The sequence below is a fragment of the Leiobunum rupestre genome, chromosome 1 (assembly GCF_980474605.1).
Source record: "Leiobunum rupestre chromosome 1, qqLeiRupe1.1.hap1, whole genome shotgun sequence".
Classification (NCBI taxonomy): domain Eukaryota; kingdom Metazoa; phylum Arthropoda; class Arachnida; order Opiliones; family Sclerosomatidae; genus Leiobunum; species Leiobunum rupestre.
Window position 1 is genome coordinate 62,344,897 of NC_143384.1, and position 14,273 is coordinate 62,359,169.

Here is a 14,273-nt window from a genome sequence, read left to right on the forward strand (position 1 = left end):
TCTAGTTTCCACCCCTTAGCTGGTGAAATATTTAAATACTCATTTTATGTCAGGATCTTGTCACTGAATAGGTTAAATGAAATAAAAATCTGACAATTCAAACAATTTATTTCAATCATTTAAAATTAAAAAAAAAATATAATCCTATTTAGTCACTGTTTGAGTCTTCACCAGCTTGTTCATTTTCTGAACCATCCTTCTTTACCTCGATTCCTATACAAAAAAAATAAACAATTTAATGGAAATCAAAGCAAAAACAGGTAAATGAACTTCCACCATTACCAAAAACAGTGCCAATTTATTTGCAAAAATGGCATTTTCATATTTTTATAAAGTATTGCACGATATTATTTTTAATATAAAAATTACTTTGATTTGGATTATTCACCATCTGATCCTTAGTGTTTGAAAATTGGGGAGCAGAAACCATTTTAAATCCTCATTTAATGCTCCTCCAAATCTGCACATCTGTATATTACCATTTTGTTGCCCAAGTTTATCATGTTTATGCTATGAGCTTTGACATATCTTTGAACAAATTGACTAAGTTACGAAAAACGACTGATCGAAAAGACCAAATTTTGCATATCAACAGTGGCAAAAACAAAATGTGTTGATCCGAAATCAAAGATCCTTTAAATGAACTGAATATTTAAAGGAACTGTTAGCTCTATCATTGCCACTTGTATTATGATATGGCAATAAATATCAGATTCATCAAGACTACGACTTAACTAGAGCATGGTGCCATCTATTAATGGCAATTAAAATTAGCGAAACAATAACATAGAAAAAACGATTAATAATTATTATAATTAGACAACTTATACTCTACATTGTGGATTTTAACCTAATTCTATATCCCAGATGAACTATATTGTTAACAATTTCTATAATTTAAGATATTAAAAATTAAACGAGCCAATAAACATGAAAGGTACTTTTAAATCCTGACTTTAGGGTCAATATGTAGCTTAAGTAACTGGTTTTCACGCTAGCAACATCTGTTGAAAAAAAGAGCTACTTCACGACACAATACCCAACATTCTTACCTGATTCAGCACCAGACTCCTCAGATGCAGAATCTGCAGAACCATCAGGAGAAGCTGAACCAACTGGTGATCTTGCCTCTGAACCAGTTGCAGCTGGAGACCCAGGAGCAGAAGTTGATCTAGCTGGAGATGCTGATCCAGCTGGCGAACCTGGAGCTGAAGCAGAATGAGCAGACTCAGCTGGAGATCCCGAGCCTGCAGGTGATCCTGGAGCAGATCCAGATCCACTTGGTGATCTAGATCTTGATCTAGAAGGAGAAGCTTGTCTGGAACCAGCAGGAGATCCCCCCGATTCTGATGCAGACTTGGAATGGCTTCTACTTCTAGATTTCTTCCCCTTTTCACTACCACCGTCACTTTCATATCCACTTCCTCTTGGTCCTCTTTCGCTACCTGAACCACCACTTTTGGATTCAGAATTGCTTCGAGATCTTTTAGGAGAAGGACTTTTAGATCCACTTCTACTACGTGAGCGACTTTTTCTTTCTTGTCCACTTTCATCTCCACTACTTGCTTTCTTAGAACCTGCATCGCTTCCAGATTCTGAACTGCTACGAACCTTTCTTGTATTTTTCTTGCTCTTTTTCTTAGTATCAGATCCAGATTCACTCCCAGAGTTCTTCTTTTCAGCATTACTTCCAGAACCACTTTTTTCTTCATCACTATCGGAAGCAATTCTCCTACGCTTCATCTTCTTATCGCCTCCACTTTCTTCATCACTGCCACTGCTAAAATATTGAACAAGGTAATATATAAGCTGTACTTAATTTAATATGAGTAAACCTACTTCTCTTTTTTCGATTCAGCATCTGAACCAGATGCACTACTAATTTGCTTTCGTTTAGACTTTGTCTTCTTCCTAGAACCACTTTCTGATCCACTGTCATTACTGTTCTTATCTCCACTTTCACCACCACTATTAGAAATTTTACAAGATTGCCTAATTACTAAATTGATTAATTACCAATAGTAAATTTTTAAAACTTTTTGGTTTAATAGAGGTACCACGGTTTATACCATTACTAAAATTGTGTCTAACTAGGAAATGAACTGGAAACAATAGTTAAATTTGACTTATTTTGTGGCCTTTAAAATTATCTAAAACCAAATATTTTGAATATCATGACCCAGCCACCTGTTTATAGGCAATAAAAGTTGCTAGACGACTTGTGCCTAAGGTGGTGCCTTGGGTATTAGCCTAGCTGATTTATAATTATACAAAATAATTGCTGTGTCTAGAATACCTATCTTGCTAGAAAAACAGATTGCAGATTAACTATAAGCTGGGCTCTTGGATTGATCTTTATTAGGGTCCCCTAGTTTCCTAACCTTGCTCAAGCCTAGTCTGCTGCCCATGACCTTTCTTGGTCCCTAGGCTTAAACCAATTTAAACTATTGGTTAATCCACAAGTGGATTGCAATGTCACATCTGGCTCACTGAAGTAAGATTTTTAATAACTTAAAAATTAGTAAGTTAAGGAACATGAATTATGGCCTCCTATAGAAATTCAACAACCCTAATTATGAAACCTGGTTTGAATCTTTAAAATTCCATCAGATATTTGGCAAGTTTTTCACACTAAAATGTAACATACTTTCTACCAACGCTCAACTCTTCCAAATATTAAATTATTTCATCACATATACACTTTTGTACAGAAATTAAAAGAAAATACAATTCACCTTTTAGCATCACTTTTCTTGTCACTTTCAGAATCATCACTGGTTGAGATTGTTTCTTTAGATATTACCCTAAGCCTTTGTTTCGCATTCAGACCACTATCTTTTCCAGGTTTTTTGGCTATTTTAGTCTTCTTTTTCTTTCTTTTCAGATTTCTTTCATTTCCTTCCTCATCAGAACTTCCTTCATTTGATTTGGTAGATTTGCTTCTCCTATATAAATGCAAAAAAATTTAAATTGATATGATATATCACACAGTTAAAATAGTCTAGCTAAATTTAAACATTTGGGAAAATCTATTTTTGTCGCTGAATGATCTGCACTACCTAACTTCTAAGTTAGAAATCCAGATATTAAAGGTTATTGAAAGAACCCTAATCATTGACCCTCACCACACACTATTCTCGGTATAAGCTAATTCCTTATCAACAATATCTCTGCCTTTATATTTAATAATATAGAATGAAGCTAGTTGTAAGTAAAATGAAGTCCAGTTTCATTGTGAATGTTTGCCATTTTTCTTCACGGTCTCAACATAAATATCTCCTTTTAGTAAATCAGTATTATACCATTAGCATTTTAATGCCTCAATGTTTGGACTGAAACAAGTATCAGAAATCTGTTACAGTAAAAACTTCTAATATTATGTTAACTTTCACTAAATTAGTAAGATTCAAAAAAAGGTGCCACACAGAAAAATGAACTTTTCCCGAACCTTTTCTTCTTCTTTTTCTTTCTCTCTCCATCTTCGCCACCATCTGATCCACTGCCCTTTCGTCGTTTCTTTTTTTTTGGTTCTGCATTTTCATCACCAGACTCACTAGAGTCATCGTTAATGATATCATCATATTTCCCACTTCGACCCTACAATTCATTCGTATTTTTAACATGTAAAAGACAACCAATATTAAAATGATTCACAACAATTATTACTTTTTTACGGGGCTTTTCATCTGGTACATCTTGAAATAGTAGTTTTGTTTTACTCTTTTCAACATATTCTTGTCGTTTTTGAACAAGTTCCATTTCTTGCTTTTGTTTCAACTCTTCTTCCAACCTCTACGTTAAATTGTTAAGAGAAAGTGAGTCTTAATTTAATTAGTACTAAAAAACGTACCTGTTGCTCCAAAATTTGTTGCCTTATGGCCTCTCTCTCTTCTTCTTGTTTCCGTCTTATTTCTCTTTCTTCATCATCTAACCTTCTAGCACGAGCCACGTGGTACTGCGCTTGGCTCAACAAATCTTGGCATTGACTACAGAAAATATGTTATTGTATAAATTGTTTTTACAAAATTGCCTAACGCTTTTTAAGGAAATGTAGTTAAGATAATCAAGGACTGCCAAAAGTACTGAAGAGGCAATTTAAGTTAGAATAATTCACCACAATACATTTGTTGTACAAAAAAATATTTACCGAGCTTCTGCATTTGCCATAGCTAAATCATATTTCATCCTATCACCATGAACACTAAGGTACTTGAAGTAGCTAAATGATAAAATTGAATCATTTAATGAAATGTTAACATTTTCTCAGTAAATTTAAATTTTAAAATTCTGTTCCATGGTGAATATAGATTTAAAATCAATAATAAAAGATACTGCTACTTCATGGATTAAAAATATGACAAGTGGTCCTCCATTTTAAATAAACTTATCATATTTTTAATCCATCTTTTATTATTGATTTTTAAATAGAGCAATACACAATGGCACAAATAGGAATCAAACACAGAAACTTACTGATGCGCTAAACCAAGTTCATGCACCGCATTCAGCACCGTCTTTAAATTGCTTTTCTCATCTTTAAGTACTTGTGTAGCTAGTCGCTGTAACACAAGAGCAATGTTATAAAGCAGCGTTGTATCTTGAGGGGCAACCCTACGAGCCTGCAAAAAGTTCAATAATGTATCAAGTTATTGTAGTAATTATTAACCATAAATTCATAAAATACCTTAAGTAGCACTTGTTTACAGTCTCTAAGCCTACCACATCTAAAGTAGGCACGAGCTAAATATATCAAAATATCCAGATTGTGATATTTGAAAAACTTCTTTAAACAATTCTCATACTGAAACGAACAAGTTCTTTGTTATTTATCAAGCTAAGTTTTTATTCTATTTAATATTACCATTTGAATAGCAGCAACATACTGCTTTTGTTCCACATATATATGAGCTATATTTAGCCAAACATCACAAAAATCCGCAGTAGCTTCCCTAACTTGGGCAAAAACATCTCTGGCTTCAGATATGAAACCTTTGTGGGCTAAAACAGATCCTAAATTGTAAAACAAGTTATTAATAAACACCTCAAATTTCAATTATTTAAACACTTCCCTTACCAAAAATTAAGTTGGATTTCAGTTTGTATTTAGTTTGTATACAAATTATTAGTTGATATTGAGTTGGTATTAAGTAGGCTCAAGTTGTCAGCATATTTCAAGTTACTATTAAAGGGGTAATAAGTTGTTATTCAGTTGTTAGGAAAATACTGCTTTTGCTAAGTTTATAATTAGTTGGTTTTTAGTAGTCAGGAAATTACATAATATTTTTAAGTTGCTTTTAAGTAGTTAAATGTAAATGTTGATTCTGGTTTAGTTGGAAATAAGTTGATTAATAAAGAGGATTTAAGTTATTTTTAAGTAGGCATTTGTCCCAAATACAAACTGAAAACCAAGTTGAAATACAAGTTGTCCTAAGTGGTTTTTAGCCAACTTATTTTTTGGTAAGGGTTAGCTAATGTCAATTTCCACAAATAAGACCTAAGAGCTCACAGAAATTGCTCAAAACTCCCATGAGGTAAAATTAGTAAGTAAGTCAGTGATGGTTGATAACATTTAGTTTCTTTCCAAATACACGCCCTGTACTATACTAAATAAATTTCATTTTAGCTTTCCTGGTCTGCTTCAATGGTGTAGACAAGTGTCATTGAACCCCCTAAGGCAAAACTGAACTAAAATTTAAAACCTTGTTGAGCCCCTCTGTAATTTTAAAGGTCTCATACTTTAAGGGAGTATGAACTTAATAAAAAATTGTCTGCTGACACGCTTTGACAGGTTTAAAGTAATTAGCACCATTCATCCCAAACTTCTGTTAAACCTAGTGGCAGAAATATGAAATTCATTGATCCACCATAAACATGGAAGTTCATACTCCCTTTAATGAATTTCTGGCTATGAAACTGGTCTCTTCAAAATTAGCTAGTTTGGAGAAGCTAGCTAGTGGGAAAAAACTTTCTCAAGGTAAAACAACAAATCAAATTTTACCAATTCCATTTGCAGCCCAAATATTTCTTGGATCAAATCGTAACACTTGTTTATACATGGCCAAGGCTCTGTCTTGATGACGCTTTTCTTTTTCTTTATCTCTGGTTGGTTGATGAAGTGTCTGAAGCCAGACATTACCCAAAGCAACAAGAGAGTAAGTATCATTAGCTGTTGATGGTTGTTTCAAAATTCGCTCAAATTTCTTTTGCCCTGGACCCCATTCCTGTTTAGATAAATGTAAATTTCCAATTAAGGACCATGCATCTGGATGATCTTGATTGACTTGGAGGGCTTCCTTAAACCAATCTGATGCGTCATAAATTTGCCCTCTATCTCTAGCCATGCAACCCAGGCGTAAGTAGCAATCAACATAGTTGGGATGTTCTCTCAATATATCTTTGTATAATTTCTCGGCTTTGTCAAATAAGTGAAGAGACTCATAGAGTCTTGCTAAATTATAATTCGTTGTTACTGATATGGCACTATAGTAATGTTCATCGTGTCGCGCCTCTTCTCGAGACCTTTTTAAAGAAGCTTCATAATACTTTTTGGCTTCTTGCAAGTTATTCAAACGAAAATGTAAAGCTGCTACATTGTTCAAAATTTCTGGTGGAATGTCCGCTTCAACCTTTTCCTTTAAAATCCTGGTTGCTGTACCATACGCCGATAAGGCTCCTTGAATATCAGATTGTTCAAGAATTTGGGCGAGTTCAATCCAAGCTTCAACATCATCTGGAAACTGTTCCGTAACCTTCTTCAAATGAGTCTGCGAAAAATAAATTTTTACATTTTTAGATAATGTACCAATATAATAATGTTGGGTAGGTTGAAATTACCTTGGCTTGGTCTCTTTTTGACTGAGATGAAGAGTATGCATATAGGGATCCCAAGATTTTCATGGTTTCATAATTTCCTGGTTGTGATTTCAATACTTTCTCAAAACATTGAGCAGCCTACAACAAATGAAATTAAGTATCTTTCATAAAGAATTTCATTTATTTTCCTACATTTTCAGTATCACCACGATAGATGTACATCTGACCCAAACCAAAGTGAGCCAAAATAAATGACGGTGAAGCAAATTGAGTTGCTTGATAGTAGTACTGAAAACCTTGATCATAATCGCCTTGAGTGTGAAAAGCTCTAGCTAGTTGGTAACAACTTTCTGCTCTCATTGCTTCATTCTCTGTATTATGAAAAGCGTGTAATGCCAAATGTCTAACTTTTTCATAATCCTAAAAAATTTAAAATTAATAATTTTTTATTGATAGTCAGTGTATTGAAATAAATCAATAGACAGTAAAAATAATTCCAACAGCTCCCCAGCCTCATGACCACTTTGCAACTTCAATAGTCAATGAGGTTATTTTTATGGATACTAATGTCTATCATGATTCGTTTTAAATAATAATCGAAATTAATTAAATGAGCTAAATTTATAGTAAATGCCAATTTTTTCAAGCCTTAATTTGAATAAATTGAGCGGGCAGTCAAGTTATGCTGTGCAACATATGGCACAAGAGATCAAATTTATGTCTAGCTGCCATAGAAAAATGGTCTATGCGCATGTGCAAATATCAACCAATCCAGTGTTCCCTTCTACCTTAAGTCACGCTTTCAAGTAACAGCAATGGTTAAAAATTCTAGTCTCATTTATTTATTGCCTATTAAGTTAAAATTATCTACATGTCAAGTATCAAATAAGATTTGCTTGCATTATAATATCATTATTTTAAATTCCCTATAATTTTGTATATTTTTATAATACATAGTGATTACATAATTTTGGTCTATAAAATCTTAGGCAACATCTTTCTATGGTAATTGTAAAACATTTTAAACTTAAGCCTAAATTTTATTATGTATGGATTTCTGATGGTTGTTTAAATAAATTTTCAACATACAAGGTGATAAAGCTCGTTTTTATTTAACTATATACACCAAATCTGCAAGGTGAATTAATTATTAATAACATGAACTCCAGTAGCACCACCTGGATTTTTTATACACGTAAGAAATTTTTTTATGTGACCCCATAGATCTTATTTTGTACTTCAGAACCAAAAATAAACCAGTTCTGTTTTTTTTTTTAATTATTAACATAAATTTCCTTTTAAAGAAATCTGTGGCCCTTTCAGAAAATTCTGGCAAGCTACCTCAACTGACCCTTAGTGATGCTAAAGATACAGTGTAAATAATGCTCCAACAGGGCTCATAGCGTATTGAGGATTGGACATGGTGTATAAGAATACATATTTATGACTCATCCTCAGTGACCTTACTGATATAAACAAACAAAAATACATACCTTTTTAAAAAAGAAATGATTTGCTAAATGGTTTAGCACCATTGGGTTTGTTGAATCTATAGTGTAAGCTTTGGAAAGCATCTGAACTCCATTTCTGATAGACTCTTGCGTTTTAAGATTCAATTCCAATACAGCCAAGCCAACAAGTGCTCCAACACACTGGCTGTCCAAATGCAAAGCCCTCTCAAATGCCATACGGGCTTTTTCTATTTTATTCAATTTGTAAAAACAGTGGCCCATGCCAAGTCTAACTGCGGCTGGGCATTTTGGGTTAGTCCTTAATGCTTTCTTATAAAATGCTAAGGCTCCTCGATAATCTTTCTTATTGAAGGCAATGCAAGCCTTTCCCAATAGTGACGGAATGTTATTTGGTGCCTGAAATAGATATATAGAACTAAGAATATAGTTTAAAAAATAAAAATAATTTGTTTCATACCTGATTGAGTACAAAATTGAATTGGGCATCTGCTTGGTCCATTTTATCACCTTCCAACAAGCAAAAATATGCTCGACCCAATAAATGGTTCTAAAAAATATAATTTAATAGGTAGGGAAAAAAATTCTAAATTAGACACTTAACGTAGATTTTACTTGTCATATTAAAAATAATAATAATGGATAACATTCGCTATGAAAGATTTCTACAGTGGATGTTCTATTAGTTTATTATGTGGTGTTGTGAATTGAAACTGGGGAAAAATAAATATACTTGACAAAGTTAGATGCATTCTCAGTATTAATTTATTGTTAAAGAAAAAGTGGTAAGTTTAACTAGCATTTAAATGTATTGCTAGTTAAATGTAAGCATTGTAAATTTTAATTGTAAGTCCTGCTCAAATTTTCAAAATTCAAGCAAAGTTATGTTTGTCAATGCATTTCCTAAATTTAAATTTATAAACATTAAAATACAATTAAAAAAATGTATCCGAAGTTTTATACATTACAACTAGGAGAATTGCTTTAAAAAAAGACCTTTACCTGATCGTACATAATAATTTTGTCAGCTGTTGTGTACAATAAAGTCGCCTTTGTAAAAAGATCTCTTTTCTTATCCTTGTCTTTTTCCTTATTAGCGCTTTGGACATAATAAGCAGCTAACGTATCTAGTGCCTTCATTTGATCTCTCTCGAAATCTTGGTAAGTCAAATTTGCATCCGATCGTGACGTTTCGAGTATTTTCACAAAATCTTCGACTTTACCTTGCCGGTAATATTCAAGCTATAGGAAAGATATGTAAAAATTTACAGTAAATACAGTTGAATTCATAACATTTCAAAATGATCAAATATTCGAAAATGAAGTTACGTTAAAATTCTCAGATACATCTTTGCAATGATATAAATTAAAATAAAGATACATTAAACAGAAAGACATATTAGCTGCAACGCCATCTATTGGCTTTAAAAATAGCCATTAGGGTGGTACTTTACATAAAAAAAAGGGAAACCTAAACTGACATTATAGGGTATGGCATAAAAGTAGCACCCCATCAGCTTCTTTGCATAGTGCTATCTTGCAGGCAATGCTAGAAGTTGCTAAGTTACTGAACTTTCAAGCAGACAAGTGTTGTTTTAAAGCACAAACTGAACTTCTGACATTGGTCACTATATTGCACTATGGGGAGAAACAATTTACAACCAGAGTGATCAGCGAAAGACTGAAAATTTTAGAGGAAAAATAGGAATTTTAGATGTAAATTATAGTAAAATATAGGATACTCAATAGGAAAATATAGGGAAAAAAATATTACAATTATTGCACATCTATATGCTTTGACTCGAAAGAACTAATATATTGATAATTTTTCGTACACTGCTTTCTTGCATTATTGGATCACTTAGCGGATTTACATTTCAAGATTTTGTAAGTGGCAGTGTTTTCACTAGATGTCTTTCATTTTTAAAAGACCGTGAAATTATAGGAATCTATAGGAAAATCGGTGAAAATAAAGTACTGAATTTAAAGGAATTTAAAACAGTACAAAGAGAGATCTCAGAAACTCTTCCACTCAATTAATGGTTAATCACGATGTCTAGGATACAACAAAAAAATTTAACAGATGATCCCCATTTCCGAATGAACAGTGATGGGCACTGCTAATCTCAATTGAAAGGTTTTTTTTAACATTGTGCAAAATTGAGGGGGAAAATAAATTTTCAGCTCTCAAAATTGTGCGGAAATCACGAGTGCCTATTCTGGCTCTCTGAAAGGTTAATTTGTGAGAGATCATGAGCGGTTAGCACGCAAGAGACCACAAGCGGTGTGCAAGCTGAGCATTCGCTACCGTAAGTGCCCATCAGCCATCACTGTGAATGAAGATAAAAAAAAACTTACAGCCAAAGTGACCCAGACTGAGAGAGGTACTTGTTCATGACGCAAAATTTCGAGGACTTCATTTCCCTCTGGTAGTTGATCTAAGCTTAGCTCAATCACCTAAGAAAAGTGAAAAAAGAAGTAATCCTTAAAATAAAAATTAGCAACACTTAAAATTAGTATGAATTTATATCACACCATGAAAATTCAGCTAAACCATTAAATAGGTAGAGCCAAATTTGTACCACACTCCAGTAAAAATGAATTTGAAAATGTCATTTTTAGAGCCAGCCATAATTAAGGTTTTTTTTCCAGTGTCAACTGCTTCTTATACAAATTAAATTTAGTGACTTAACTTATTAGCAAGAAAAATAATGAGGATTGGAAAGGCTTTTCCCATACTGAAAACCAAGAATGCACTGCATGATTACTGTTGTATAAAATATTACTTTTACCATTGTTTATATAATTCAAGCATACTTAATAAGAAACCATCTATGTAACAATGCAAAATTTATTTATCAGGCTAGCTGATAAATTAATGTTTAACAAAAATACTGATAGAAAGAATTGAAAAACTCGAATTAAATTAATATTCATATGATATAAATTGTTAATATCTGCCCCTTCTTAGCCGTAATATTTATTTAATTAATATTCATATAATATCAATTGTTAATATCTGCCCCTTCTTAGCCGTAATATTTAAAGGAATAAACTCCGTTTTTTTTTTCAGTTTAAAAAAACTGTTTTTTTTATAATATATGTCCCTTTTTATTTTGTCTAAATTTTTGATATTAATGTTGAATAATAGTTAATTGATTCATTCGTAGTTACGTAAATGCTGCACGGGGCGGACCACCGCGTTCCACCCCCTCTAGGTACGCCACTGTATTTAACCTAGTCTAATAAGTGTAAGCATAAAAGTATGCCAAGCAATTTACGCAGTTTACGGTAGCCGTTTCCAAAATATTTGCTTTAGTTTAACTACCAAAATAAGCTCCATCTAAAGTATTATGTTATTTCTTTGCAATTTGACTCAGGCCTTTTTAATTCTATAACAATTGTACCAAGGGTTAACATTCCAACGTCATTTTTGTAAAATAAATATTATAAATACCTGGAACGTTTGTCTAACTACCAATATAAGCTCAATCAAGAGTCCTACTTTACCTACTCTTTGCCATATCCAAAATAAGCGCTATCTAGAGCAGCGGTTCCCAAAAGGTGTTCCGCGGAACCCTGGGGTTCCGTAAAACCCTTACCAAAAAATAAGTTGGTATTTAGTTGGTTTTTAGTTGGTATTTAGTAGGCTTTCACATTTAAGTTGGTTATAAGTAGGTTCAAGTTGCCAGCATATTTTAATAAACTATTTAAAGAGGTAATAAGTTGTTTTTAAGTTGGCTGGAAAATACTCATTTTTTGAAGTTGGTTTTAAGTTGGTTTTTAGTGGTCAGATAATTACTTATAATTTTTAAGTAGGTTATAAGGTGGCTTTAAGTGGTCTGTATTAAGAGGTCTTTTTAAGTAAGTTTTAAGTTGGTTTTAAGTGGTCTTTATTAAGAAAGCTTTTAGTTGGTTTTAAGTTGGTGTAAAGTGGTTTTTAAGTAGGTTTTTAGTTGTTATTTAGTTGGCATTTGTTCCAAATACCAACTTAAAACCAACTTAAAAAGTTACAAGACCACTTATTTTTTGGTAAGGGAAGGGTCACAGGGGTTCCGAGAATTCGCAGCGTGGCCATCTTTGTTTGTGTCAAGAGTTTAAGATGAGTAAAAAAAATGAGTTGGGGTTCCGCCAGAATTAGGTGGATAATTTAGGGTTCCATAGCAAAATAAAATTGGGAACCACTGATCTAGAGTACCATTTACGATAGCCATTTTCAAAATAATATTTAATAAAGTCTATATTTATTCTAGTCTTAACTACCAAAATAGAAAAATGCTAAAAGTGAAAGGGCCAATCATCGCCCGAGTGGGCGATATTTTTCTCTATTAGACAAGTCTTCCCTTTTCTCCCGTCCCGAAAAGCTCCGTCACTCTCGAGCCGGTTGTTTTTAAAGCGAAGAAATTATTAACTGAATTTGTATTCGATGATTTACTAATTAAAATTAACTGAAATTGATTTGATACATAGAAAAGGGCGAGGAATGAAATGTCAGGAATCGAATGGTGTTTTCCAATTTCACCTACGATAAGTAGTTTGTTCTCTAGACAAAAGTGTCGAAATCCGATCTTCTTGCAAATTTGAAGTGTAAAATCGGGTCTTAGCTATCTAATATAGCCCAATGCTACACGATAGGGTACGGGATAAACAGCCAAACGGGGATGGAGTGGAAGGCAGGAGTCAAGGGTAAGAATAAACGAATTTATATAATTTAATTTATAATCAAAAACTTAATTGTCACAAAGTCATTAAAATGTGAGATAAAGTTTGTACCAAAAATTGGGGTGAAAAGAAGACTCAAAAATTGGGAACAACCATTGATGGTGCAAAACTATTAATTGGTGCCATGGCCATAGAAGGTGCAGTGTTCATTTCAGTTCCCATGACCCTGACCCTGCTGATACAGCTCTGCAATGTTGTTGATTTCCTGGGCGGTGATTTGACCATTGACTATACCTACAGACTTGGCACGATTTAGTTTTCATACTGCATAAAGCAGCAGTTAGGCTGCAGCTTTCCTCATTAAATTCCACAAAATAAAAACTAGTCACGTTAATAGGAAATAGAACCAATAGTTGCAGAAGACATGTAGCAGACGATGTTTTGGTACAAAAGTGTAATCTTACGTTAGGCCTAACCACAGTGTATTAATTGGGATTACAGAAGAGAGGATAAGAAAACATGAGCTATTATTTACTTCATCGTTCCCACGAAGTGGAATCTCAATAGATTCCGCCATAGCAACAAATTTAGATAATTTTTTTAACTCTTTAGTTAAAATGCGATGTAGTATCTCTTCACTGTAGCATATACCATCTTGAAACCTGGGTACGCGACGGCTTGTTCACTTTCTCATCGAAACGCGGCCAACTTTGATTATAAGTAAAGTTGGATTGGATATTTTCTACTTTTGATAAAATATTTTACAGAATTCTGCTAGTGCTACTATTTTTATTACCACGATTTTTATAAAGAGCAGCCTTATTAAAATGTACTTATTTAGCAACACCATTCTGTAAAGCACAACAGTATTCAAAATGTTTGGATAATTTCTTATGACCCGCCCATCTTTAATTCGTCCGTCTGCTAGGAATGTTTCTGCTCGAATTTTAAACTTTAAATAACTTATTTTTTGTAAACTGTGAAAATAAAAACACAAAAGGTAAAATGTATATGAAAATATTTTTCGTAACGTCATATGATGGGCTACAGGGAAAGCCGAAAATATTTATCAATGTTTGCTTTTTCGGGTAATGCTGCCAATTTCATTATTTGGTTTTGCAACCAACTGAAGTGTAGAACCAACTGTTAAGTGGATAAGGTAGTTCAATCAATGTAATATACAAATATCTTCCTGGCATCAAAGAATTGCAAATCTTCATTGGCCTTCTTTGGTTAATCAGCCCTCTCCTCATGACCTACATGTATTGAATTTCTACGAAATCCTGAAAACTTCTCATGAGACCTTTTCCTACTTTCTTTTTCCTTTCT

General features: G+C 33.1%; 1 protein-coding gene across 3 annotated transcripts; it reads right to left on the bottom strand.

Annotated features, from left to right (window-relative positions):
* Nucleotides 1-90: 90 nt before the first annotated feature.
* Ctr9 (RNA polymerase-associated protein Ctr9) lies at nucleotides 91-13,629 on the bottom strand. Of its 3 annotated transcripts, XM_090180671.1 has the most exons (19): nucleotides 13,480-13,628; nucleotides 10,641-10,739; nucleotides 9,285-9,524; nucleotides 8,743-8,832; nucleotides 8,307-8,681; nucleotides 7,006-7,233; nucleotides 6,835-6,951; nucleotides 5,999-6,764; nucleotides 4,862-5,010; nucleotides 4,685-4,801; nucleotides 4,474-4,619; nucleotides 4,148-4,219; nucleotides 3,851-3,986; nucleotides 3,667-3,792; nucleotides 3,449-3,597; nucleotides 2,736-2,945; nucleotides 1,840-1,968; nucleotides 1,053-1,780; nucleotides 91-213 (listed from the first exon to the last, which is right to left on the bottom strand). In XM_090180671.1, exons 1-19 carry the CDS (start codon nucleotides 13,519-13,521, stop codon nucleotides 149-151), a joined length of 3,984 nt encoding a protein of 1,327 aa, XP_090036797.1. In that variant the 5' UTR covers nucleotides 13,522-13,628; the 3' UTR covers nucleotides 91-148. The 3 variants fall into 3 exon arrangements, with proteins under 3 accessions (XP_090036797.1, XP_090036804.1, XP_090036809.1); XM_090180678.1 differs by lacking the exon at nucleotides 7,006-7,233; XM_090180683.1 differs by lacking the exon at nucleotides 91-213 and having other exon boundaries at nucleotides 1,659-1,777; nucleotides 1,836-1,968; nucleotides 13,480-13,629.
* Between the last annotated feature and the right edge of the window lie 644 nt (nucleotides 13,630-14,273).

Coding starts and splice junctions, on each gene's coding strand:
- Ctr9 (XM_090180671.1), bottom strand. CDS start 13,521: ATGGCGGAATCTATTGAGATTCCACTTCGTGGGAACGATGAA. Junction 8,682..8,742: donor TCAATTTTGTACTCAATCAG/GTATGAAACAAA, acceptor TATCTATTTCAG/GCACCAAATAACATTCCGTC. Junction 1,969..2,735: donor AAGAAAAGTGATGCTAAAAG/GTGAATTGTATT, acceptor AATTTCTAATAG/TGGTGGTGAAAGTGGAGATA.